The sequence below is a fragment of the Muscardinus avellanarius genome (genome assembly GCF_963383645.1).
Source record: "Muscardinus avellanarius genome assembly, chromosome: X".
In the NCBI taxonomy this organism is placed as follows: domain Eukaryota; kingdom Metazoa; phylum Chordata; class Mammalia; order Rodentia; family Gliridae; genus Muscardinus; species Muscardinus avellanarius.
In genome coordinates, this window is record NC_137792.1 from 3482611 (window position 1) to 3510554 (window position 27944).

At 45.9% G+C, this 27944-nt stretch overlaps 2 protein-coding genes across 2 annotated transcripts in view; both read left to right on the forward strand.

Moving 5' to 3' along the window:
- The window catches only part of SHROOM2 (shroom family member 2), a gene marked incomplete at both ends in the record, with an annotated part of 127992 nt that extends 108707 nt beyond the window's left edge, over positions 1 to 19285 (forward strand). Inside the window, 4 exons of the mRNA XM_080719546.1 lie at positions 2863 to 3390; positions 6155 to 6326; positions 9664 to 9936; positions 19019 to 19285. Coding sequence (XP_080575672.1) covers positions 2863 to 3390; positions 6155 to 6326; positions 9664 to 9936; positions 19019 to 19285 — 1240 coding nt within the window. The remainder of the gene's footprint in view (positions 1 to 2862; positions 3391 to 6154; positions 6327 to 9663; positions 9937 to 19018) is intronic.
- A 264-nt stretch (positions 19286 to 19549) lies between these two features.
- CLDN34 (claudin 34) lies at positions 19550 to 27136 on the forward strand (the record flags this gene model as incomplete). The annotated part of the gene is made up of 4 exons (XM_080719547.1): positions 19550 to 19639; positions 23336 to 23464; positions 25103 to 25170; positions 26476 to 27136. The coding sequence occupies 4 exons, from the start codon at positions 19550 to 19552 to the stop codon at positions 27134 to 27136; spliced, it is 948 nt and encodes a 315-aa protein (XP_080575673.1).
- Between the last annotated feature and the right edge of the window lie 808 nt (positions 27137 to 27944).

The following is a 27944-nucleotide window of genomic DNA, read 5'->3' on the forward strand; positions in this document are numbered from 1 at the left end:
AAAATAGGTCTTGGAGTATAGCCTGGAGGTAGTAAAGCCTCTGGGTTCCACCCCCAGTACCACACACACACACACACACACACACACACACACACACACACACACACAAAGTTGGTCCTGGGGAGCAGGGTGTGGTGGTGCACACCTGTAATCCCAGTACTTGGGAGGCTGAGACAGGAGGATCTCAGGTACCCAGGTTTTTTCTGTGTATGCATGCATATGTGCACGTGCATGCGTGTGTGTGTGTTACTGGGGATTGAACCCAGGGGCATTCTACCTCTGAGCTACACCCCCAGCCCTTTTATTGAAACAGAGCCTCATTTAGTTGCTGAAGCTGCTTTTAAACCTGCAATCCTGTCTCAGCCTCCCAAGTACTGGGATCACAGGCACACACCACAGTACCTGGCTGATTTTTTTTTTTTCTATTGTGCATACCTCCTCTGAAAGTAAAATTTATACATAAATTACTGGGGTGTTTTTTTGGTACATGTATAGTACTAGGGATTGAATCTAGGAACATTCTGTCTCTGAGCTACAACTCCAACCCTGTTTTATTTTTTATTTGGAAACAAGGTCTTGCTAAGTTGCTGAAGCTGGTTTTGAACCTTCGATCCACCTGTCTCAGTCTCCCAGGTATAAGAATGACAGGCAGGCTGAGACTAGAATATCGCGCAGGTTCAAAGCCAGCCTCAGCTACTTAGTGAGGCTCTCAGCAACTTAGTGAGACCCTGTTTCCAAATAAAGTATAAAAATAGGGCTGAGAGTATAGACCAGAGATAGAAAAGACCCTGGTTTCGACCCCTAGTACCACCAAAAAAATAAAAGAATAAAAGAATAAAAAATAGGGCTACAGCTGGGCATGGTGGCGCATGCTTGTAATCCCTGCGCTTGGGAGGCTGAGACAGGAGGATCGCACAGGTTCGAAGCCAGCCTCAGCTACTTAGTGAGGCTCTCAGAAACTTACTGAGACCCTTTGTCCAAATAAAGTATAAAATAGGTCTGGAAGTGTTCAGAGGTAGAAGGGTTTCCAGGAACCCCAGTACCACACACACACACACGCACACACGCACGCATGCACGCACGCACACACTCACAGATGGAGTTATGAGGACCATAGACCTTATCTAGTAAAGCGCATCAGCGCTTAATGGTTCTACAGGAGAGGGAAGAGATTACAAAGCTGTTTCCTTTAGCCCGCACACCATGCCCTTATTAACAGGCAGAGAGCGAGCTAGTGTTCCTAGTCAGGGAGAGTGAAAGGCCAGCATTTTCTTGTTTCTTGTTTGCATTTTATTTGGAGGACCAATCCCTTCCGAACTACAGAAAATCGGTTCCCAACTACAGAAAATACATGTAATATTGGAGAAGTGGTTTTCAGTTCACCAAGTTGGAAACACATTCTGAGCCGGCTACGGCGCCACGCCCCTGTCCATCTAGCCACTCAGGAGGCTGAGGCAGGAGGACCGCAAGCTTGAGGCCAGCCTGGGCAATTTAGCAAGACTCACAAGGAGCTGGGGGTGTGACTCAGTGGTAGAGCGCCCCGGCTTCAACCTCTAGCACTGCTACATGAATGAATGAATGAATGAATGAATGAATAGAAAATAAAAAGAGCGGAGGATTAGTTCAGTAGTAGAGCATTTGCCCAGCATGTGGAGGCCCTGAGTTCCATCCTCAGGAAGAAACATATCTTGAGTTTGGGTAGTAGCAGTTAGCCTGCTAATTTTTTCCCTCCTGGCACCAGTAGACGGTGCTTGCACGCTCAAGCCCCTCTCTCTCTCTCCTCTCTCTCTCTTTCTCTCTCTCTCTCTCTCTCTCTCTCTCTCTCTCTCTCTCCCTCCCTCCCTCCCTCCCTCCCTCCTTCCCTCCCTCCCTCTCCCTCTCCCTCCCTTGCATAATCCCAGCATCTAGGAGGCAGAGACAGGAGGATCACAGTTCTGGACAGCCCCAGCTACTTAGCAAGGCCCTTCAAAATTCAGTGAGATCCTGTTAAAAAAAAATAAAAAAAGAAGGCTGGGCGTGGTGGCGCACGCTTGTAATCCCAGCGCTTGGGAGGCTGAGACAGGAGGATTACGCAGGGTCGAAGCCAGCCTCAGCTACTCAGTGAGGCCCTTTGCCACTCTGTGAGACCCTGTTTCCAAATAAGGAATGAAAAATAGGGCTAGGGGTTATAGTTCAGAGGTAAAATGCCCCTGGGTTCCATCCCCAGACCCGCAGAAAAGAAATAAGTAAATAAAGTCTGTGGAAGTGCCCAGTGCAGTGGAACACACACACCTGTGATCCCAGACACCTGTAGGTGTAGGGCTATCTGCGTGAAACACGCTGCTGAGGGTCTGGGGACCACGGGTGGGTCAGATCCTTGGGGCTACTTCCTCATCCGTCTCTACCTGGCCCACAACTTCTAAATATGGTTGGGTGGTTGCCCAGGGGTTTTTGTTTCTTTATTTTGTGGTACCGGAGAATGAACCCAGAGGCATTCTACCTCTAAGCTACACCCCCAGCCCATCCACCGTTTTATATTTTTATTTTGAAACAGGATCTCACTAAGTTGCGAATGGCCGCACTAAGTTGCTAAGGCTCGCCACCAACCTGCGATCCTCCTGTCTCAGCCTCCCCTAAACAAGATTACAAGCGTGTGCCTCCGCGCCTGGCTCTCCAACCCACAGCTCTTTTTATTTTTTGTTTTTAAATCGGACCTTGCTAAGTTGTTAAGGCTGGTCCTGAAGCTGTGATTCTCCTGTCTCAGCCTCCCAAGTCCTGGGATGACAGGTGCGCCATGGCACTGGGCCCCGTGGGGAGGAGACCTCCCTCCAGTCTGAGTCCTGTGCACGGCAGGATGTCAGCGGGCGGCCGTTCTCTTGGCAGGATCGAGCGGGTGGTGGGCAACAACACCACAGTGAAGATGGTGCCCATCAAGATTGTGCATTCCGAGAGCCAGCCGGAGAAGGAGAGCCGCCAGAGGCTGGCGCGCCCGGCTGAGCTGCCCGTGCTGCCCAGCGGGCTGGAGCGAGACCAGATCAAGACGCTGAGCACGTCGGAGGAGTGCTACTCACGCTTCTGCTTGTACACGCGGCAGAGCGTGGAGCCTGAGGCCCCGCACAGAGCCCCCGGGCCCCCCGCGAAGGACAAGGATGGCTGTGCCTCCCCGGCCGGCCAAAGCTACGTGAAGACCAAAGACAAGACCGTGGAAGACCTCAAATCCGAGGAGCTGGTCAGGGAGATCGTGGGCAAGGACAAGTCCCTGGCTGACATCCTGGACCCTAGCGTGAAAATCAAAACCACCATGGATCTGATGGAAGGCACCTTCCCCAAACACCGGCGCCTCCTGGAGGAGGCCCAGCAGCGGAGGAAGATGCTCCCCAAAATCCCCTCTCCCAGAACCGGGGAGGAGAAGTGAGTAGACCTGTGACTTTCTGGGGCTGTGTGAGTCTGCCTGGCATCGCTTAGGCTTAAAAAAGAAGGGGAGCCGGGCGTGGTGGCGCACGCTTGTAATCCCCGCGCTTGGGAGGTGGAGACAGGTGGATTGCGCAGGTTCAAAGCCAGCCTCTCTGACTTAAGAGACCGTTTCCAAATAGAAATATAAAAATGGGTCTGGGAGTTTAGCCTGGAGGTAGAAGGGTTTCCAGGAACCCTAGTACTACACACACACAAAGAAGGGGAGCCAGGCATGGAGGTACATGCTTGTAACCCCAGGCTTTGGCAGACTAAGACAGGAGGGTTGAGGGTTTGTGGACAGCCTTACCAATTTAGCAAGACTTGCAGGATTTTAGCAAGATCCGCCTTCCAAACAAACAATAAAAGGGCTTGGTAGGGGGTACAGCCCCTAGATGCCCCTAGATTCAATCCCCAGTACTGAAAAAAAAAAAGGGAGGAGGAAAGCTAAGAGAGGTGGTGCGCGCTTGTAATCACAGCATTCGGGAGACTGAGACAGGAGGATCGCAGTTCGCGGACAGCCTCAGCTACTTAGTGAGACCCTCTGCAACTCAGTGAGACCCTGTTTCGAATAAAGAATGAAATGAGGCTGGAGGTGTAGATTGGAGGTTGAATGCCCCTCAGTTCCAGACCCACAAAAATAACAATAATAAATAATAATTATTATTATAAGGCTGGGGGTGTAGGTTGAAGGTAGAATGCCCCTGAGTTCCATCTTTAGTACTGGGGTGGGGGGGAGGAAGAGCCTAGCATGGAGACATATGACTGTAATTCCAGTACTAGGAGAATCACAGGTTTGAGGCCAGCCTCAGCAACCTAGCCAGACCCTGTTTCAAAACAAATAAAACAAAACAAAACAAAAAAATAGGAGGAACTTGGGGGTATAGCTCAGAGGGAGAATGCTCCTGGGTTCAAGCCCCAGTACCACAAATAATGGGGGAGGTGTAGGATTGGCATAGCCCTTCATCGATTTTCATGCTCGCTGTCCGCAGAGGACAGATGTTCACGGGTGCTCCCCATGTTGACATTTTTTTGAGCATCCCCAAAGAGAAGGTCAGAGTCCAAGACCCCACCTCTGGGTGTGACGACTTTGGGCCAATGACAAAGCGGTGGTGGTCCACACTGCAGCAGGTAAGCTCTGGGGATTGACCGGCGTGAGGTTGACCAGCTCTCCTTTCCCTGAAGGCCCGTTTTCAGTGGGGCATTGTCTGCTCCAGGAGCAGGTGGCAAGTCATTTGGGGCCAGCGGGGTTGCCAGCGCCATCTAGTAGGCAGGACCAGGCTGCTGCTCCACTGTAGTGCCCAGGAGGGCCCCACCTCAGGGAACCTTCCAGCCCAAATTCCTTATGTGTTGAGAAGCCCTGCCATAGCATGGGAGACGATCTGACCATCCACTTATCTGCCTATATTCTCTCGGTCTTTTTTTGTACTGGGGAAGGAACCCAGGGACATTCTACCTCTGAGCTACACCTCCAACCCTATTTTATTTTTTATTTTGAAATGGTCTCTCACTAAGTTGCTGAGTCTGATATTGAACCTGTGATCCTCCTATCTCAACCTCCTAAGTGCTAGGATTACAGGTATGCACCACTGCCCTACTATTATCTAATATTTCTTTCTTCCTTTCTTTTTTTTTTTTTTTTCAGTACTGGGGATGGAACCCAGGGGCATTCTACCTCCTAGCTATACCCCCAGCCCTATTTTTTATTCTTTTTTCTTTTTTTTTTTTTTCAGTACTGGGGATGGAACCCAGGGGCATTCTACCTCCTAGCTATACCCCCAGCCCTATTTTTTATTCTTTATCTTTGAAACAGGGTCTCACTGAGTTGCAAAGGGCCTCAGTAGCTGAGGCTGTCCACAAACCATGGTCCTCCTATCTCAACCTCCTGAATGCTGGGATCACAAGCGTGCGGCACCATGCCCAGCCTCTTTCTATTTAGTATATCTATCTATGTATCTGTCTCTCATCTATCTATCTATTTAATATATCTATCTGTCTATCATCTATTTAATATATCTATTTAATATATCTATCTCTCACCTCTCTGTCTATCCATCTATCAATTATGTATGACGCACATAAAAAATCCTAGACTGCCGAGCGTGGTGGGCACGCTTGTAATCACCGTACTTGGGAGGCAGAGACGGGAGGATCATGCAGGTTCGAAGCCAACCTCGCTGTTTCCAAATAAAAATATAAAATAGGTCTGGGAGTGTAGCCTGGAGGCAGAAGGCCCCTGGGTTCCACCCCCAGTACCACAAAAAAAAAAAAAAAAAAAAAAAATTCTAGACCGAGGAAGGATGTACATGGAAAAGCTCTTTGATTCCTTAGAGATTTGTTTTCCCTGTGGTACTAGGGATGGAACCCAGGGGCATTCTATCTCTGAGCTGTACCCCCAGCCCTATTTTATTTTTTATTTTAAAACAGGGTGTCACTAAGTTTCTGAGGGCCTCATTAAGTTGCTGCGGCTGGCCTCAAACCTGCCATCCTTCCGTCTCAGCCTCTCCGGGTTCATTGACGTCTTGTTGTCAATGAACTGGGACTACAGGCGTGTGCCACCATGCCTGGCTGTCACCTGCCCTTTCCCCTCTTTGGCTGCCTCCTCTCTCTGGCTAGTATCCTTCCGTCGGTGCCAGCTTTCATTGGTCCCAACCCAGCAGCAGGTCCAAGGGGCACGTCTGAGCATATGGTTGTAGCTCACTGACATTCTGACCTCCTTACCCAGGAAAGAGGAGCCGAGTGTGGCAGCAGCCGTGTCCCTGGCCACCAATTCCACCTACTATAGCACTTCGGCCCCCAAGGCGGAGCTGCTGATTAAGATGAAGGACCTGCGGGAGCAGCAGGAGCCTGAGGAGTATTCGGGGGGCGACCTGGACCACGACCTGTCAGTGAAAAAGGTAGGAGAGTGGAATTCCCAAACAGAGCTGTGTGTTGGAGCCGGGCGTAGGGTGTGCATCTCCACAGCCCTGGCACTCCAGGATGCTTGCGTCCAGGAGCTCAACGCTAGCCTGGGCAACAGAGCAAGGCTGTCTCAAAACGGAACCAAAGGAACTGCTCGTTGGCGGCAGGCCGGTGGATGGCGCGGGGACTACGTATTTCCGCCCTAGAACAGATGCTACACCGTGTCTCTGAGGGCGCTGCCTTTGACTTTCCTGCAGGGCAAGGAAATATGAGTCAATGTTAGTAAGCCCTTCACAGGTTATGCTGTGTTCTAACCTTTCTACAAGGGTCCGTCTGCCATCGTTTTCTCCTGAGAGCCAATTTCAGTACATGATGTACGTTCACGAATATATCAAAGTCAATCACAAAGCCAAACATGAGAAGGAGGGAGGGGGAGGGAACGGGGGGGGGGACTGGGGAAGGGCTGATGGGGCGATGTGCGCATGTGTGCCTCCACCATCTTGTACCCCATTAAGATGTATGACTACAATGCACCAATAAAAAAAAGAAAAAAGCCAATGTCAGATTAGTTTAGGTGGGTACCATTCTCTGTTATTTTAAGTTTAAAAGGTAGTTCCCTTCTACCCCAACTAAAACCCGGGAGATTTAATTCTGTGGCCTTCAAGGAATCTCCTGTCTTTCATGAATATCAATTGCTTGTAATTGTTAAGGTTAGGACTGGCATCAGGCAGGAATCGGAAAAGTTTTTCGTTTTCTGTTTTGCGCTTTTCTAGAAAATGATTTTAAACAATCTTTTCAGATATTTAGGTAGACAAGCACACAAATGCGCGCACGCACACACACACACACACACCAAAAAGAAGTAAATGAGTCCCCGTGTTCTATCCCCAGCACTGCAAAAAGAAGAAAAAATATCAATGAGGACACATACTTTTTGTTAGTGATAAGGAAAGGAAATGCTTTGCCATCCTGTACAACTGGAGCCTGACCTAGAAAAGCCACAGCCAGAGCAATTCGTAAATCCCATGTGGTCTTCCGCAGAGCTGTGTGGATTAATCAGCAGCAAATCCGGGGAGCTGGTCAAAGGCTTAGTACCATTTTATCCGTGGCAGAGCCGGGCACACTGATCCACCCGAAGCAGATTGGACCGAGAGTGCAATCCCTGCTCAGACCTTTCACATCTGTGGGCTTTTTCTTTTGATATAGAAATAAAAGATGTTGCTTCTGGGGAGGATGGGGGGGTCTAGCATTAGTGTTTACTATTTACAGTGTTGGGTGGTTTTTGGTTTTTGGTATTGAATCCAGGGGCATTCTGACTCCAAGCTAAACACCCAGCCCTTTGTTTGTTGTTTTTAAATTTTGAAACAGAGTTTGTCTAACTTGCTGAAGACTGGCCTCTAGCCTGGGCTTCTCCTGTCTCAGCCTCCCAAGTACTGTGATCACAGGTGTGTGCCACCGTGACTGGCTTACACATTTTTTTTTTTTTTTTTTTTGGTGGTACTGGGGTTCCTGGAAGCCCTTCTACCTCCGGGCTACACTCCCAGACCTATTTTTACATTTTTATTTGGAAACAGGGTCTCCTAAGCCAGCGCGCGCGGCTGGCTCCGAACCAGCGCGATCCTCCTGTCTCTGCCTCCCAAGCGCGGGGATGACAAGCGTGCGCCACCACGCCCGGCTCACATTTTTTGATTAAGGAAGATGAAGCACTTCTGGAGATAGAAGCCGGTGATGGTCACACAGTAGTGTGAACGTACTTAAGCCATAGAACCGCCTGCTAAAAACAGTCAAGAAATGGCTGGAAGTGTAGTTTCATGATAAAAGGTTTGTCTACCCTGTGTGAGGCCCTGGGTTGGATTCCTGGCACCACAAATAAAAGGAATGGTAAATTTTACGGTATCCACATTTTGCTATAATACAACATAGTCACTGATTTGTATTTTGGTCAAATTGAAGTCAGTAAGTTATTACACAATTATCTTTTGAATTCACTGAAATCCCTTTGTCTTTTTTTTTTTTTTTTTTTTTTTTTTGCTAGAATGCCGCTGGGGATTGAGCCTAGGGGCATTCTACCTCTGAGCTATACCCTCAGCCGTTTTTATTTTTATCTTGAAACAGGGTCTCACTGAGTTATCGAGGCTATCCTTGAACCTGCGATCCTCCTGTATCAGCCTCCCACGTACTGGGGGTGACTGGCATGCGCCATCATGCCTATACCCTGCCGACATCCCTTTGCCTTATTATTTCATTTGTTTATTTGTTTTTGCATGGGGTGTAGTAGAAATTGAACCCAGGTGCATTCTAACTCTGAACTACAGCCCCAGTCCTATTTTATTTTTTATTTTGATATAATAATAACAAATAATTGAAAATAACAGGGTTTCACCATGTCATTTTGCACGTTCCTGGCCTTACTTGAACCTGCCATCTTCCTGTCTCAATCTTCCAAATACTGAGGTTATAGGTATGCACCACGCCCAGCCCGTTTTCCTTAATTTTAATTGCAAATTATACATAGAGGGCAATTTTGAATCATGGAGTTCAGCGCTAGACACGAGACTCAATAATTTCTTTCTATGTATGTCTTTAATTAGGGAACGTCCAAAGAACAAAGTGTGAAGTTTCATTTAAATTCTATAAATCTTTGCCAACACACAGGTTGAAATGACATCTACTATGAGTAGCTCTCAGGCACCTCCATATCGTCTAATAGGACAGTGGCAAAACGAGAATCGCTCTTCTTTTCTATATATGTATAAATATTCTCATTTCCTTTTATGCCAACCATGTAACCAGGGGTCTCGGTGAACATTCTGACCGCCATCATCCAAAACAACTGACCATACAGTTTAGAGGAAGGAAGATTCATCGCTCACGGTTTTATTTTTTGGAGATTTCAGAGGTTCAGTCCATGTCAGGCCAGCTCTGCGGAGCTCAGGGCACGGCAGCAGCAGGAAGCAGGGGGGGGGTGTGAGGGCTCTGCTCTCACATCACCACCACGGCTGGAAGCGAGAGAGAGAGCAGGGGAGGAAGGAACCTATGTACTCTCCAAGGCCATGACCCCGGGGACAGCTCCTCAGCAACCAAGCCCCCTCCAACATGGCTGCCTGATTTTCATGCATGCCAGGAGGATACTCTAAATCCATATCATCATACCTGGAGTTCTCCTCCTCTGACCTCACAAATGCCCCATTATTTGATGATGTAAAAATGAGCATTCACCAGTTCTGCTGAATTCTGCTCAGGTAGTATGTGCTGAGGCCATGGTGACTAGGGGCATGTGGTTTAGGGCTGTTCTAACAGGTCTTGTTCTAACAGGTCCTGTCTTCCCCACAGCAGGAGCTTATCGACAGCATCAGTCGCAAGCTGCAGGTGCTGCGGGAAGCCCGGGAGAGCCTGCTGGAGGATATCCAGGCCAACAACGCCCTGGGTGATGAGGTGGAGGCCATTGTGAAAGATGTCTGCAAGCCCAATGAGTTCGACAAGTTTCGGATGTTCATTGGGGACCTGGACAAAGTGGTCAACCTCCTACTGTCACTCTCAGGCCGCCTGGCCCGGGTGGAGAATGCTCTCAATACTCTAGACGACAGTCCTTCTCCTGGCGATCGGGTATCTATCTACAGAGGCATCTGGCTGGGAGACGGGAGGGGCCTGGCTGGGGGGAGGCTCGCCTTGGGTTGCCGGAAAAGTTGACTCTTCAGAGGCCAGCACTGTTTGTAGGTGACCTGTCCACCCCCTAGTGCAGGATGCTATTGAGATGTCCAGTGTTCACATCCTCGCGTCCCCTTTTTTCTAGGATTACAGGCTCAGTTTTTTTTTTTAAATAGAAAAATAAGGCAAATAGCTGGGCATGGCGGTTCCTGCTTGCTTGCAATTCCAGTACTTGGGAGGCTGAGACAGGTGAATCACAAGTTCAGGGCCAGTCTCAGCAATTTAACGAGACTCTATTAAAAAAAAAAAAATAAGGCTGGAGGTGTAGCTCAGAGTTAAATGCTCCTGAGTCGAAATCCAAGAAAGAAAGAAAGAAAAGATATTACTTGTCAAATCTAGCTTTGTTCTTTGCGCGTTGAAAGTCTCCAAAATGATTGTCTTAATTATTACTAAAAGAGCTGCCACCCCAGCCTTCCTGCCCATCTCAGCAGCAGCTCTAAGGCACCGAGGAGCCCAGCTGATCTGAACAACCTGAACTACATTTCTTGAACCAGTTAATGTCTGTTCCCCTTGGGATTGAAATAAGTTGTCCTGACCTGGCCTCTTTCTGTGAAAATACGTTCTTTTTTTTCACTGGCACCTGAGAACCAAAGTGTTCCTCAAAACCGGGCAGGATGAGCCAGGCGTGTGACACATGCCTGTAACCCCAGTACTTGGGAGGCTATGACCGGAGGATCACAGGTTCGAGGACAGCCTTGGCATCTCAGTGAGACTTTCAGCAATGTAGTGAGACCCTGTTTGAAAATAAAATAGAGCTGGGAGTGTACCCCAGAGGTAGAAAACCCCTGGGTTCAATCTCCAGTATCCCCCCCGCAAAAAGAAGATGTGGATAGGATGCTTGAAAGCTCACTGGTCACAGCCACCCACAGGGCAGCCTGCCAGGGACAGTTTCTGTCTCTGCCTCTAAACACCAGTGGTGTGAGCTCCTCTTTACCCACCTCTTTCTGAGTCTGGCCTCTCGCGAATGGCTGCTGCAGCCTTGCCTGCTCTCCTCCGGCTGCTGCTCTGCACCCGCTCAGTGAGCACAGGAACAGAGACACAACAGCTGGGAATCAGAAACCTTAGCTGAGCATGTGGCGCACAGCGTTGTCCCAGTGCTCAAGAGGCAGAGACTGGAGGATCGCGGGTTCAAGGCCAGCCTCAGCAACTTAGCAAAGAGACCCGTTCTTTCTTTCTTTTTAAATTTTTATTTGTGCATTATATTCATACATCATAGTGGGGTAAAGAACTTGTGTGTACATACATGTACACATCACTGATTTAACCCCTACCCAATTCCCACTCCATTCACTCCCCGTGCCTCCCTCCCTTGCTCGGCTTAGTGGTTGACTTCGATATGTTTAAGCACATTGTGTGTTTTAGAGATTTTCCTCTTCCCCCTCCTTTCTCCTCCTTTAGGTTGCCTTGTTTTCTCCTCTATAGGATTTCCTTTTTCATCTAGAGTTCCTTCTATGACTCATTTCTCCCTAACTCTCACAGATTAGGGAAAGCATCTGATTTCTTATTTTTTGTGACTGACTAATCTCACTTAGCATAATGTCCTCCAGTTCCATGATGTAATTGAGTTTTTTTTTGATGGCTGAGTAAAATTCCATTGTGTCCATATCCCACAGTTTTGTAATCCATTCATCTGTTGATGGACATCTTGGCTGGTTCCATAGTTTGGCTATGGTGAATTGTGCGTCTATGAGCATAGATACTCATGCATTAGTTTGGTAGTTTGCTTTGTTTTCTTTTGGGTAGATGCCCAGAAGTGGTATTGCTGGATCAAATGGTAGGTTTGTTCCCATTCTTCTGAGGATCCTTCATACTGTTTTCCAAAGTGGTTGCACTAATTTGCAATCCCACCAACAATGTCTTAGAGTTCCCACTTCTCCACATCCTCGCCAGCATCTGTTGTTGTTTGTGTTTTGAATGATGGCCATTCTAGTTGGAGTTAGGTGAAATCTCAGGGTAGTTTTGATTTGCATCTCTCTGATTGCCAGTGATGTTGAGCATTTTTTCATGCATTTATTGGCCATTTGAATTTCTTCTTTTGTGAAGTGTCTATTTAGTTCGTTTGCCCATTTTGTTATTGGATGCTTTGTTTTCTTAGTGTTGAGTTTCTTGAGTTCTCTGTATATTCTAGATATCAGTCCTCTGTCTGAGGGGTAGGTGGCAAAAATCTTCTCCCATTCTGTTGGCTCTCGGTTGAGGTTCTTGATAGTTTCCTTTGCTGAACAGAAGCTCTTCAGTTTCATGCAATCCCGCGTATTGATTCTCCTTTTAATTTGTTGTGCCTTTGGGGTCTTGTTGAGAAAGTGTTTATCTGTGCCTATGTGTTGTAGTGTTGGACCTATGCCCTCTTCCAGGAGCTTCAAGGTCTCTGGTTTGATTTCCAAGTCTTTGATCCATCTTGAATTGACTTTTGTACAGGGTGAGAAAGTGGGATTAATTTCCAATTTTCTGCATATGGTTAACCAGTTTTGCCAACACCACTTGTTGAAGAGGCTATCTTTTTTCCAGTGTATGTTTTTGGCCCCTTTGTCAAAAATCAATTGGCTGAAAGAGTGTGGGCTTGTTTCTGGGTTTTCTATTCTGCTCCATTGGTCTATGTATCTGTTTTTTTTTTTTTTTTTTTTTTTTTTTTTTGCCAGTACCATGCTGTTTTTATTACAATGGCTTTGTAGTATAGTTTAAAGTCAGGTATTGTCATTTCTCCTGCATGGTTTTTGTTGCTGAGAACTACCTTGGCTATTCTGAGCTTTTTGTTATTTCAGATAAATTTAAGGACTGATTTTTCTATGTCTGTGAGGAATGATCTTGGTAGTTTAATGGGTATTGCGTTAAATCTGTAGATCACTTTTGGAAGGATGGCCATTTTAATGATATTTATTCTGCTAATCCATGAACATGGAAGATCCTTCCATCTTCTAAGATCTTCTTTGATTTCTTTTTTCAGTATTTTATAATTTTCATTGTAGAGATCTTTTACGTCCTTGGTCAAATTTATTCCTAAGTATTTTATTTTTTTTTGTGGGAGATCCTGAGTGAAAGAGTTTTCGGAATTTCTTTTTCAGTGGATTTATGGTTGGTATACAGGAAACCTTCTGGTTTTTTAAGATTGATTTTGTATCCAGATACTTTGCTGAATTTGTTGATCAGTTCTATAAGGCTTTTGGTTGAGTTTGTTGAGTTTTCTAAATATAGTATCATGTCATCTGCAAATAGTAAAAATTTGAGTTCTTCTTTTCCTATTTGTACTTCTTTGATATCCTTTTCTTGCCTTATTGCTCTGGCTAGAATCTCTATTATTATATTGAAGAGAAGTGGTGATAATGGAAATACTTGTCTCGTTCCGGTTTTTAGGGGGAATTCTTGAAGTTTTTCCCCATTTAATATGATGTTGTCGGTGGGCTTATTGTAGATTGCCTTAATAATGTTGAGATATGTTCCTTCTCTTCCAATTCTCTGCAGTGTTTTTATCATAAATGGATGTTGAATTTTATCAAATGCTTTTTCAGCATCTATTGAAATGATCATGTGATTTTTGTCTTTGATTCTGTTTATATGATGAATTACATGGATTGATTTTCGTATACTGAACCAACCTTGGGATGAACCCTACCTGGTCATGGTGTATGATTTTCTTTATGTGGTTTTGAATGCATGTTGCTAGTATTTTAATAGTTTTGCATCCAAGTTCATCAGAGATATAGGCCTGTAGTTTTCCTTCCTTGAACTGTCTTTATTCAGTTTGGGTATTAGTGTGATGTTGGCTTCATAGAATGTATTTGGGAGAGTCCCGGTCTTTTCTATTTTGAGAAATAGTTTGAGGAATATTGGGGTTAGCTCTTCTATAAAGGTTTTATAAAATTCACTTGGGAAACCATCTGGTCCTGGGCTTTTCTTTGATGGTAAGCTCTTTATTGCTGTTTCAATCTCTTTGTTATCAGTTGGTTTAAGTATTCTATATCTTCTTGACTCAGTTTAGGAAGGTTGTATTTATCTAGGAAGTTGTCGATTTCCTCCAGATTTTCCATTTTGTTGGAGTATAGTTTTTCAAAGTAGTCTCTGATAATCCTCTGGATTTCTATACTGTCAGTAGTAATTTTCCTTTTTCATCCCTTATTTTCATAATTTGGGTTGATTCTCTTTTTTTTTTTTTTTTTTTTTTTAGTTAGGTTCGCTAGTGGTTTATCTAGTTAATTTTTTCAAGAAACCAGCTTTTGGTTTTGTTGATTTTCTGTATTGTTTTTTTTATTCTCTATTTTGTTTATTTCTGCTCTAATTTTAATAATTTCCTGTCTTTTGCTGGGTTTGGGGTTCAGTTGTTCCTGCTTTTCAAGGGCTTTGAGGTGTGTCATTAGGTTATTTATTTGAGGATTTTCGGTTTTTCTTATGTGAGCACTCAGTGCTATAAATTTTGCTCTTAATACTGCCTTCAAAGTGTCCCAGAGGTTTTGATATGTTGTATCTTTATTTTCATTTGTTTCTAGAAATTTCTTGATTTCATCTCTTACATCTTCTATGACCCATTCTTCATTCAGAAGTGTGGTGTTCAGTCTCCACATGTTTATGTTGTTTCTTTGGGTCTTCTTATAGTTGATTTCTAGTTTCATTCCATTATAGTCTGAAATGACACAGGGAAGTATGTAACATTTTTAAAATTTGCTAGTGCTCATTTTGTGCCCCAGGATGTGATGTATTTTGGAGAAGGTTCTGTGAGCAGCTGAGAAAAATGTTAACTCCGCTGTAGTTGGGTGAAATATTCTATATGTGTCCAACAGGTCCATTTGGTTAATGGTGTTCTTTAGTTCTGAGACATCTTTACTGACCCTTTGTCTGGAAGATCGGTCTAGTGTTGTGAGAGGTGTGTTGAAGTCTCCCAGTATTATTGTGTTGGGATTTATGTGTGACTTCATGTCACAATGAGTTTGATTTATGAAAGTAGCTGCACCTATGTTTGGGGCATAGATGTTTATTATTGCTATTTCCTCTTGCTGGATTATTCCTTTTACCAGTAAAATATCACTTTCTTTGTCTCTTCTAATAAGTTTGGGTTTGAAGTCTAACTTGTCTGATATCATAGTTGCTACTCCTCCTTGTCTTCGAGTTCCATTAGCATGGATTCCCTTGCTCCAGCCCTTTGTTCCTATCTTTACTTGTAAGGTGTGTTTCTTGTAAGCAGCAGATGGATGGATTCTGGCTTTTAATCCATTTTGCCACTTTATGTCTTTTTATTGGGGAGTTGAGGCCGTTTACATTCAGTGTGATAAGAGAGATAATTTTTAATTCCTAACATGTTAAGATTTTATTTCTGTTTGAGATACTGTTTATTCTTCTTTGCTTAGTTGTCTGCTGGATGGGAAATCCTGTTTCTTTGGTTCTGGCTTATATTACCTATTTCTTCTTTGCAGTTAATCTCCTTGAGTATTTTCTCTAGCGCTGGTTTTGAAGACATAAATTCCTTGAGTTTCTGTTTGTCATGGAAGCTTCCTATTTCCCCATCTAATTTGATAGAAAGTTTTGCTGGGTAGGAAATTTTTGGCTGGAAGTTGTTTTCTTTCAGAGTTTGGAATATATTACTCCATGCCCTTCTGGCTTTCATGACTTGGTTTGGGAAGTCTGGAGTGATTCTAATTGGTTTGCCTCTGAATGTCACTTGGCCTTTTGTTTTTGTTGCCTTTAAGATTCTCTCCTTGGCTTCCACATTAGTCATTTTGACAATTATGTGGCGTGGGGATCCTCTTCTCCGATCCTGTCTAAAGGGAGTTCTATAAGTTTCCTGGACCTGTGTATCGACCTCTTGCTCTATGTTTGGAAAATGTTCTGCTATTACTTCCTTGAAGAGATTGTTGAGCCCTTTGGTTTCACCTTCTTTTCCCTCCTCTATTCCAATTATTCTTAGGTTAGCTCTCTTAAAATGGGCCCATATTTCTTCAATGTCAGATTCCTGCTGTCGGATTTTTTTTTTCTAAATTAGAAACTATGCGTTCATTTTTGGAGTGATCATCTTCTAGGAGCGAGATTCTGTTCTCCATGTTGTCTAATCTGTTGTTTATAGTTTGAATTGAGGCCTTTACTTCAATGATTGCATCCTTTATCTCTTTTTGACTCTCTCTGAATTCTTTTCGACGATCCTCTATTATTTCTACAGTTATTTTCCTGATTTGATCTTCTAGAGATCTCTGAATTTCTGTGTTATCAGGTTCCGATGTTGTGGGGTTGTGGGCATTCATTGCTCCATTGTTATTCCTCTTTCCCATGATTTCGGAAGTTTGTGCCTTCTCTGGGTTCTTCCCTGGGTCACTACGACTTCACTTAAGGTGCTCTGGATCTTGAGTCTGTGGTATCTCAGTCACCACTACTCCTTTACTGGGTTGCATTGCAAAGTCTCAGATCCAGGGAGTCAATAGAGGCTGCTTTAAACCATGGGGGTGGGTGCCAGGCTGGGCGTTCTTCCGCGGGGAGTTGTGACTATGGTGTGATATCTCTGCCACCACCACTTCCCCACTGGGTTGGACTGCAAAAAGGGAGACTATCTGCGCAAGTCCCTGGGAATGCAGTACTGGGATTTCTCCTCTAGGGGCCGCAATTTGACTCATGTTTGTTGAGTGCACTGATGGATCTGTAGTGGACTAGGTGAATTCCGAAACCCTCTTTCAAATAAAACAGTAAAAATCCAGGCGTGGTGGAACACACTTGTAATCCCCGCTCTTGGGAGGCTGAGACAGGAGGATCGCACAGGTTCGAAGCCAGCCTCAGCTGGCTTAAGAGACCCTGTTTCCAAATAAAATATAAAATAGGTCTGGGAATATAGCCCGGAGGTAGAAGGCCCCTAGGTTCCATCCCCAATACCACCAAAAAAAACCAAAAAACAAAAAAATCAGTAAAGTAGGGCTGGGGGTGGAGCTTGGAGGTAGAATGCCCTTGGGTTCAATCCCCAGCACAAAAAACAAAACCTACTCAGCCAGAAGCCTTGACTAGGGATGTATCCCTGTGGTAGAGCATGTGCCTATGCTCAGCATGAGGGAGGAAGGAAGGAGGGGAAGAAGGAGGCCCTCGAGCCTGGTGAATGAATGCCGAGCACCCGCTGGCCAGCATGTGAAGACATGAAATGCTTTCTTTGCTTTCCTTCAACTTGGAGTTGGTAGGGAAACTAGATGTATGTTCTGCGGCAGGGGGACTGATTGTAAATGTTGTATACTGGGCAGAGAGTTGCATGTGACCCCCGGAGCAGGTCCCTTCCAGGGAGTGAAGGAATCCATCTGTAAATCCCTGTACCCACCGCTGTCCCCCTCTCTCCTCTGTTCCTTTTGTATCCTTTGCAAATACACTCATAGGCTCCTCAGCTAGAGGGGTTTAGAAATCCTGCCCTGGAATGAATTTCTCTAGGCTGTTTACCTTTTGCCAACATTCCCAGAATATCATTGAAAGGCCTTTTAAAAAATATACTTTTAGCTGGGCGTGGTGGCGCACGCTTGTCATCCCCGCGCTTGGGAGGCGGAGACAGGAGGATCGCGCAGGTTCGAAGCCAGCAGCGCTGGCTTAAGAGACCCTGTTTCCAAATAAAAATATGAAATAGGTCTGGGAGTGTAGCCCAGAGGTAGAAGGCCCAATATATATATCGAAATGAAGTTTGGAGTGATACATACACACAGTACTTGGTGAGCGGCCCCCTGTTCCCTCCCCGCTCCTTCCCTTCCCTGTACGGGATATTGAGAGCAGCATTGAACATTTCACCTGTGTACAAACTGTCAGCTGACGTGTTTACATCATCAAGTCTCCCCAGGCCCCTCCCCCACTCCGCCGGGATTTCTCCCCCTGTATCTGGAGTCCCTCTCGTATCCGTTCCCCCCTAGCTTCCATATATGAGAGAGAACATAGGCGCCTTCACTTTTTCTGACTGGCTGATCTCACTTAACATGATGTTCTCCAGGCCTGTCCATTTTCCTGAAAATGACATCATTTTGTTCTTGATTGTTAAGTAGAAAGAATTCCATTGTGTGTCCATCCCATAATGTAGCCCTTTCCTCTGCTGATGGACCCATAGGTTGGTTCCATAATTTGGCTATTGTGAATTGTGCTGCTGTAAACATGGATATACAGGTATCATTATGCTTTTCTGATTTCAGTCCCTTTGGAAAGATCCCCAGGAGTGGTGTAGCTGGGTCCTATAGTGGTTCCATCCCAGTCTTTTGAGGAATCTCCACACTCTTCTCCATAGCGGATGCACTAATTTGATATTCCACCAACAACGTAGAAGAGTTTCCCTATATCCTTATACCCCTAGCCCTATTTTTTATTCTTTATTTTGAAACAGGGTCTCAGTGAATTGCAAAGGGCCTCACTAAGTAGTAGCTGAAGCTGTCCACTAACTGTGATCCTCTTGTCTCTGCCTCCAAAATGCTGGGATTACCAGCGTGCGCCACCGCGCCCGGCTATGTTTTGTATACTTGATGACTGCCATTCTGATTGGGGTTAGCTGGAATCTCAGTGTCGTTTCGATTTGCCCCTCCCTGATTGCTGATGCTGTTGAATTTTTTTTATATAATTATTGGCCATTTGTGTTTCTCCTTTTGTCAAGTGTCTATTTAGTTCAGTTGCCCATGGTTTTTATTAGATTTTTTTTTTAGTGTTAAATTTTGGGATCCCCAAGTCTTTTGCCCCTTAGGACACATCTTAGAATGCTGTGGTTTTGGGTTCCCTAATTACATTTTGGTTCACCACGATTTCATCTCAAAGGCATAAAGACTTCAGTTGGGGTAAGGGGGAAGTGAGGCAGATGGCGGTAGAAAATGCAGGGGGAAATGCCTCCATCTCAAGCATTGCTGTGTAGATCCCACCAGATTTTTGAACAGCATCCGTGACCCATCGGCCAAGTGATGGACGCCCATGGGGCCGGCACCCCAGCACTGCTGTGATGTTAATGTGTGGACCCCACCTTTGTCCTGACCCTCAACAGGCTGCTTTCTCCCCCTCTTTCCCTTCTCAACAGCAGTCCCTGCTGGAGAAGCAGAGAGTGCTCATCCAGCAACACGAGGACGCCAAGGAGCTGAAGGAGAACCTGGACCGCCGCGAGCGCATCGTGTTCGACATCCTGGCCGCCTACCTCAGCGAGGAGAGCCTGGCCGACTACGAGCACTTCGTCAAGATGAAGTCTGCCCTCATCATTGAGCAGCGGGAGCTGGAAGACAAAATCCACCTCGGCGAAGAGCAGCTGCAGTGCTTGTTCGACAGCCTGCAGCCCGAAAGAGGCAAGTAAGAGAGCCGGCCCCGGCGCGGGGTGGACACGAGGCCTTCCGGCTCCATCCCCCAGGACGCCAGCGAACACCCCAGCCTGTATTTATGTCCTGAGAGACTCCTGTGGTAGCAGAGTGGCTAGTAGAAAAGCAATAACTTCTGTGTTTGTGTGGGATGAATTATTATTTAATCGGTCGACTTCCCTTGGAGCGCTGAGAGCGGAGTTTTCCGTCACGTCGCTGACTGGCCGAGGTCCCCTGTGGGGCCTGGGCTGGGCCTGCTGCCCATGCAGCGGGTGGCCACAGCGGGGCCGCTCTTCCTCCCGTCCTCAGATGCCAGCCCAGCCGCTCGGGCAGATGCTGAGAACATCCAGAAGGTGCCTTGGAGGCGAGGCCCCGGCGCATGTCTTCTCTGGTTATCCACCCCGGCGCAGGCTGCTGGGTTTTGTCCCTGCTCCTTCAACACTGTGAGCCTTCATCGTCTTCATCATGCAGCGATGTTGTCTGGCCGGGCAGAAGTCATCGATGACGATGATTATAATTTATTAACATGCAGGAAAGGCGAATAGTTCCCTAAGGGTTAAAAACCAACTGTGAAATGAACAACCTTTGTGTCACATGCACTCATGCTAACGTTATAATTGCCTCGTAAAGAAATAGCGTGCATGCTTTCTCACACACACACACACACACACACACACACACACACACACACACAGCTATAGTTCTCACCCGTCATCAGAGTTCCATGTTTTCCAGCCCAGTAAATTTACTGGATTCAAAGTGTGTCCAGTAATAATGTGCTTGTTGGCTATTTGTTTCCTGAAACCTGTAGAATATTTGTTTAAGTTACTTTCCCCCTCCCTGAAGCTTTATTTGGTGTGTGTAGGCTCGCTAACGATATCTGGCTCCGTTTCGTTTTGCCTCCAAGCCTCTCACTGTACCACGAGGGCCACACCCCGCGTAAAAGCCCTGCCTCTGCTTTCTCGGACGTCCCAGGGACTGTCTGGCTCCTTGACTCAAACTTTTTTCTGCTGCAGAGCTTAAAGATTTTGTGCCCTTCTTATTGGCTGCAATGGCAGGATTCTAAAGAGGGTCTTATTTGTTAAAACAACACTGTTGTGTCATCGATTTCCAACTGGCAAATTACAGACTGGGAAGAAAATATTTGCACATCATGTTTCTGACAAATGGTTTGTATACGGATGTATAAAAGACTCTCAAAACCCAACAGTAGAAAAACAAACAGCCCAGTTAAAGAGCGGGGGAAAGACTTGAAGACACATGTCACCAAAGAGGATATATGCATGGCAAAGAAACTGTCATGGAATGGTGTTCAACCACCAATGGCTTGGTTATAACTTATTTTCATCTCATAGTGGTAGATCTGGTGTATTTCTTTAGAAAATGTATGTCTAACTAGATGCATGGTTAGCGGTGAGCCGACTCCTCAGATGCCTTGCTGTGTGGGGAATATTAAGCACACCCGTTCTCTCAAGGGGCCCTTTGAATTCTCATTTACCCCTTAATCCCATAAAGGAAGTTAATGGCAGGAGGGGAGAGCCCCTCCGTTAGCAGTGACCATGGCCTTTGGCCACGTATGTGCATGTGTGTGGTCACGCACGCACACAGTTGTCTTAAAAGCCAGCATCCACACTTCCCGAGCCAGAGGCACCGAGCTGGACCACACAGCTCTGTGTGCATATCGGGGCATCTGTCCAGCCCAGCCCACACTCGCAAGCTTCAAGAGTGCAGGCAATAAACCTGGCCTTTTTAGCAACCTATCAATGCCAGCAGGATGAATGACCTTTGCAAAAGTGTGTGTTTCTGTTTAAGTCAGCTGTTTCTAGCTTGAAAAGACCCCTGTCTGCCACAGTAACATCCGCCTGCATCCCACCTGGGAGCCCCCTGCTGTAAATGTCAGTCACGGCAGAAAAGGCGGAGCTGACTCTCCAGACATCTCTCCAGAAACTTCTGAGGATTTGCTTTTTAATTTAGAGGAGGTTTTTTACCTGTGATTCTTTCACCTCACGTGCAGTATTGTGACCATTTTAATGATATATGTGTAAAATGTGAATAATCAAACTTGTGTGTCTGCACTCAACCTTTTCGGGTCTTTTAAGGACTTCCTCACACATAGCAATATAGAGTCACTCTAGTATCCTGGTAGTGGGGCACACAGAATCACAACCCTACCGTCCGTTCACTCATCCATCCCCCCATTTGCCCCTAAGTGTCTGGTTAGCAGGACCCAAAGATTCAAGTGAGTCTGTGTACATAACTCTGTATATAGTTATATTATTGCATATGAAAACAATCTGGTGCTAATAATTGGCCCTTGGCATCTGTGGGTGGTGGCTGACTCCCCCAGCACAGCACAGCTCTGGAATGTTCTGCATAGCAAGCCTTCTCTCAGGCGGGTGTTGCCTATGGGTTTGTACCCTGCAGGGCACTGTGGCAAATGTATACAGATTTCACGCCAGACCCTTACCACTTGCTCATCAACAGATCATCCTGCCTGACTTTAACAAAATAAATAATGTCTCTTAAGTGAACGGAACATGCCTTTGTTTTCTCTATGTTGCAGTTTTATTTAAAGAATCAAAATATCAGGCCTGTTGGCACGCGCCTATTATCCCAGTACTCGGGAGGCTGAGACAGGAGGATCACGGGTTCGAGGTCAGTCTCAGCAACTTAGCGAGACCTGCTGCAACTTAGTGAGACCTTGTTTCAAAAATAAAATAGGCTGAGGGTTTAGCTCGGAGACAGAATGCCACTAAGGTTCAATCCCTAGTACCAAAAAATTTAAAAAGGAATATTGGGTCTAGGGATGTGGCTCAGTGATAGAGCGCATGGGGTACAAAGCCCTGAGTTCAGTCCCCAGCACCAGCTCCCCCCAAATCAGAATGTTTTTACCATGTGTCTGATTCCTTAAAGCTATACTATTAGCTGGATGCGGTAGTGCACGCTTTTATCGCAGTACTTGGGAGGCTAAGCCAGGAGGATCACGAGTTCATGGCCAGTCTCAGCAACTTAGGCAGGCCGTCAACAACTTAATGAGACCCTGTCTCAAAAAAAAAATTCAAAATAAATAAAATAGTACTGGGGGGTGTTTCCAGAGGTGGAATGCCCCTGAGTTCAATCCCCATTACCACACACACACACACACACACACACACACACACACACACGATGGGAGACAGATGTGACTGTCTGCTAGACCTTAAAAGTGGACTCTGGCCCGGTGTGGTGGCGCACCTTTGTAATCCCCATGCTTGGGAGGCGTAGACGGGAGGATCGCGCAGGTCCGAAGCCAGCCTCACTGACTTAAGAGACCTTGTTTCCAAATAAAAATATAAAATAGGTCTGGGAGTCTAGCCCAGAGGTAGAAGGGTTTCCAGGAACCCCAGTACCACAAAAAAAAAAAAAGTGGACTCTGGTGGTCCATTCATAAACAGCCTCATCCCTCGTGGCCGACGGACAGGATACATGATGAAGACTGACCAGAGGCTGCTCTGTGGTCACCGGAGGGAGGCTGGCATCCCCTTGGCAGCCATGGGCTGGCTGCTGAGAACCTGAAAGGTGAGGACAATAGGTGGTGGAATGTGGTCGCCGTGGGAGGCAGGGCAGAATGTCTTGTCACTGAAAGCCAGGTGGATGGGAACTCATGGCTGCCTGACCAGGAAGCCAGCCTTGAAGAAACCACAGCAGCAGCCAGAACTGCCCAACAAGCCGATCCTCCTGCATCACTGGTTCATTTGAACACCCTGTTGCTGGTTAGTGAAAGCTCTGTCCTTTTCTATTTTTGGTTTTGAAACAGGGTCTCATTAGGCGATTGATACTCTTGCTAAGTTGCTGAGGCTGGCCTCAAACCTGCAGTCATCCCGCGTCAGACTCCCAAGTACTGGGATGACAGGTGTGACCTACCATACTCAGATTCTTGCTTGTACATTCTTTTGATCATAGCAAAATATACCTAACCTGACACTTCCATTTTAAGCCTCTGAAGGTACAGTTCCGTGCCATGCAGTACATTCACAGTGCTGGGCATCTGTCCCACCGCCCATCTCTAGACTCTTGTCCTCTTCCTCAGCTGCATCTCTGCCCCCACTCAATGGCATCTCCCCATCCTCCCGCCGCCGTCCCTGCCAGCCACAGTCCACTTTCTGCCTCTGTGGATTTGGCGTTTCCGAGGACCTCACGTAAACGGCATCACATAGTCTTTGATCTCCTGTGACTGGCTTGTTTGGCTTGGTATGATGTCCTTGAGGTTCTTCCATGTTGTAGCCTGAGACAGAATGTCCTTCCTAGCTGGGTGTGGTGGTGCGTGCGCATCATTCCAGTACTTGGGAGACTGAAACAGGAGGATTGCGAGTTTGAGGACAGCCTCAGCCACTAGAGAATGTCAGCAACCTAGCCAGACCCTGTTTCAGGATAGAAAAAATAAAATAGGCTAGGGGTGTAGCTCAGAGGTAGAATGCCTCTGGGTTCAATCTCTAGTACCAAGAAGAAGAAGGAAGGAAGGAAGGAAGGAAGGAAGGAAGGAAGGAAGGAAGGAAGGGGAAAGAGAGAGAGAAAGAGAAAGAAGAAAGAAAGAAAGAAAGAAAGAAAGAACAAAAAAGTCCTTTTTAAGGCTATAAACTAATAATATTCTATTGTCTGTACAGATGGTCTTTGATTTATGATAGTTCAATTCCTTCCTTTCATTTCTCCTTCCTCTCTCTCTCCATCCTTCCCTTCATTCCTTCCTTCTGTAGTACTGGAGATTCAACCAAGAGACATTCTACCTCTGAGCTATACCCCAGCCTTATTTTATTTTTAGACAAGGTCTCACTTAAATTGCCCAGGCCGGCCTTGAACTTGAGATCTTTCTGCCTCAGCTTCCCAAGTCACTGACAGGCATGCAGTACCGTGCCCGGTTATACATTTTTAAAGATTTGTGATATCAGTTGGGTGTGCTGATGCACACCTGTAGTTTCAATACAGACCGAGGAGGATCACAGGTCTGTAGCCAGCCTCAGCAATTTGGTGAGGCTCTCAGTCAATTAGCTAGATTCTATTTCAAAATAAAAATATTGAAGGGCTAGGGGTGTAGCTTAGAGGTAGAGTGTCCCTGCATTCAGTCCCCAGAAATACACAGGGAAAGTGATCATCAGTGATGCTACCACTCTCTGCAGCCCCTCCTGGTCCTTCTGGTCCCCTCACGCTCTGGCTGTCACTTCCGGCGCTGCCTTGTGAACCATCTTAACCCATTCCTCTGCCCTCTCTCCTTGCTACTAAGGAAACACCGGGCCGGGCACATGGGTCATAGGAACATTTTTCCCTTTGGGCTTTGCAGCAGGAGGACTGGGAATCAGGTGCAGCACTTGTTTGTAGTCTCTGTTGATCTGAGTGGAGCACAAGGTCGCTCCTCTAATGGGGCTTGGACAACACCAGCAGAGCCCTTACCCTAGAGGCAGGGTTTCCCCACCGGGCCCAGCTCTAGGACTTCAGAGGGAGCCTATGCCTTTGATTAATGACTTAAGGTTCCTCTCTTTGAAAATGTTATTCTCACAAGTGCGTCATATTTAAAGACTAGTGGGAGCCTGGTATGGTGGAGCAGGCCTATAATCTCGTACTTGGGAGGCTGAGACAAGAGGTTTGGAGGTTCAAGACCAACTTAATGAGACTCTCAGCAATCTAGAAAGACCCTGTTTCAAAATTAAAAAAAAAGGACTAAGGGTGTCGCCCATGCCTTTTTGGTTTGGTTAGGAAAATTTCCCCTCAAAGAACTTCTGCCCACCATGGGCTTCATCTGTATCTTCTGTGTTCATGTATTTGTGTTCACATGTCTGTTCCAGCTCGTCTCCATGTGTCCCTCAGAAGTCTCCACCTCCTTTCATAGTAAATCTTCCTTGAGGTGGGACATGTAAGTGACTCCTTCATATGTTTCACAGCACCCAGGGAGTAAACTTAACCGAGGAGGTAAAAGAACTCTACAAAGAAAATTATAAAACATTGAAAAAAGAAATTGAAGAAGACCTTAAGAGATGGAAAGATCTTCCATGTTCATGGATAGGCAGAGTAAGTATCATCAAAATGGCCATATTTCCAAAAGTGATCTATAGATTCAACACACCACCCATTAAGTTACCAAGACCATTCCTCACAGATATAGAAAAATCAGTTCTTAAATTCATTTGGAACAATAAAAGACTCAGAATAGCCAAAGTAGTTCTCAGCAACAAAAACCATGCAGGAGAAATCACAATACCTGGCTTTAAACTATATTACAAAGCCATAGTAATAAAAACAGCATGGTATTGGCACAAAAACAGATACATAGACCAATGGAACAGAATAGAAGACTCAGAAACAAATCCACACATTTATAGCCAATTGATTTTTGACAAAGGGGCCAAAAAATATACACTGGAAAAAAGGATAACCTGTTCACACAATGGTGTTGGCAAAACTGCACAAGAGTCAATTCAAGATGGATTAAAGATGTGGAAATTAGACCAAATGGCAAATTTCACTATGTTGCTGAGTGTCTCATGAAGTTTCTGAGGTTGGCCTCAAACCTATGATTCTTCTGTTTCAGCCTCTCAAGCACTGGGATTACAGATATGTGCCACCACACCCAGAATTTATCTGTATTTTAGATTCAATCCATCATGAACATTTTCCCATGTTCCTAAATAGTCTTAAACATCTGCCAAATATTATAGCAAATGCATTACTTCACTGAAATATTATTAGTATTAAAGTGTATGTGTATATGTACCAGAATTAGCTAACCCTCTATTGCTTGACAATTTGTGTGTGTGTGTGTGTGTGTGTGTGTGTGTGTGTGTGTGTGTGTGTGTGTTTTACTGGAGATTGAACCTCATTCTACCTCCAAGCTATGCCCCCTTGCTCTTTATTTTTTATTTTGAAACAAGGTCTCACTAAGTTAGTGAGAACCTCACTATTTGCTAAGGCTGTCTAGAACCTGTGATCCTTCTGTTTCAGCCTCCCAAGAACTGGAATGACAGGCGTTGGCACCATGCCTGGCTTGGGTTTCTACATTCTAAAGCGGCCTAAATCTTGCTGTGTGGCCCTGCTCCAATTGCAGTCCCAGCGGCAGGATGCCTCCTTTCTCAGATCCTCTTCCTCCCAGTGCTGCTTGCCACAAGGGGGCCTTTCTCCCGCTCTGGGCTCCCACCTCATGGTGCCCTGTATTTGTTTGCAGCTGTCCTGGGTACACAGCCACCATGATCTTGCTCGCCAATAATGCCGATCGCCAAATGACAAGTCTCACCATGACCACCCTAGCCTGTCTCCTCTCCAGCACATCCCTGGGCCTCGTGGAGTGGCGCTTCTGGTACACAGACCATCCCTTCCTCTCCACCTCTGGCCTGACCTGTATAGGAATGTGGAGAGTATGCATTTACGGCCATGACATCAACTCCAGCAAAACCAAAGCATGTCACCATTACAGCATTAAAGATACATTTCTCCCTGCCAGTATTCATGTGGCTCAGTATCTCTTGCTCCTTGCCAACATTTTGGGGTACCTGGGGAAGGCCTTCATCATCAGGGCACTGAGAAATCTGTACCAGAAGACCTTTCAGAACGATGTGACCTGTCACCCATTCCTTGTGTCCGGAATTCTCCATTTCAGTGCTAGCGCCTGTATCTCAGTAGTTGTCCTCTGGAATTACTACTCTGTCTTGACTTTGGAGACAATTGCTTTCCCACCATCTTTCCATGTGCCCCCAAAGACAGATATTCAGGAAATCGGGAATGCCATTCCACTGGCCACTTTCGCTGCCTTTCTGCTGTTGGTGAGCGGGGCATTTTCTCTCTCCTCTCATTTCCCCCTGGATATTCAAGTACATCCTGAGATCTGAAAAATAAAAACAATATCCAGGTTAAACTGGCTTTGAAAAATGAAGACACCCAGGAACTTATGGGAAGAAGTCTTCCTGGGGTACGCTAACAAGTATTCCCAAGGTCTGAAGACCATGGCAAAAGTTGCTTGGGATGGAAAAATGGCCATTTGATTTCCTTCCATTACCTTCTGCATTTGAATTCAGTGCATCGATTGATTGATTGGATGAGACATTTTTATTTAAAGAGAAAAAAATTTGTCCACCTACCAGTTGGTCTTGTGGGATCTGTATTTAAATTGGGATTGGCTGAAGTAAATAATCAGTACTATAACCTAGTATATGGCAAGAAGACTGTCTGAGCACATTAAAACATCTCACATCAGCTGCGTGTGGTGGTGTATAATTCCAGGACTTGGGAGGCTGAAACAGGAAGATTGTAGGTTTACGACCAGCCTCAGCAGTTTATCAGGCTCTCAGCAACCTAGTGAGACTCTGTTCCAAATTTTTAAAAAGGGCCGAGGGTATAGCTCAGAAGTAAAATGTCCCTGGGTTCAAACCCCAGTACCACAAAACGATCAAAAACCACCTTCTATCTCCCTCTGAAACTTCTGCTAAAAACAAAAGACCTAGCTGAGTACAGTGGCTCATGCCTGAAATCCCAGTACCTGGAAGGCTAAGACAGAGGGATCACAAACTTGAGGCCAGCCTCGGCACTTTAGCGAGACCTTATTTCAAAATAAAACAGGGCCGGCAGTGTTGCTCACAAGTAGATTGCCCCCAGATTCGACTCCCAGTACCAAAACAGCAACACTGAAATCTCCGTGGG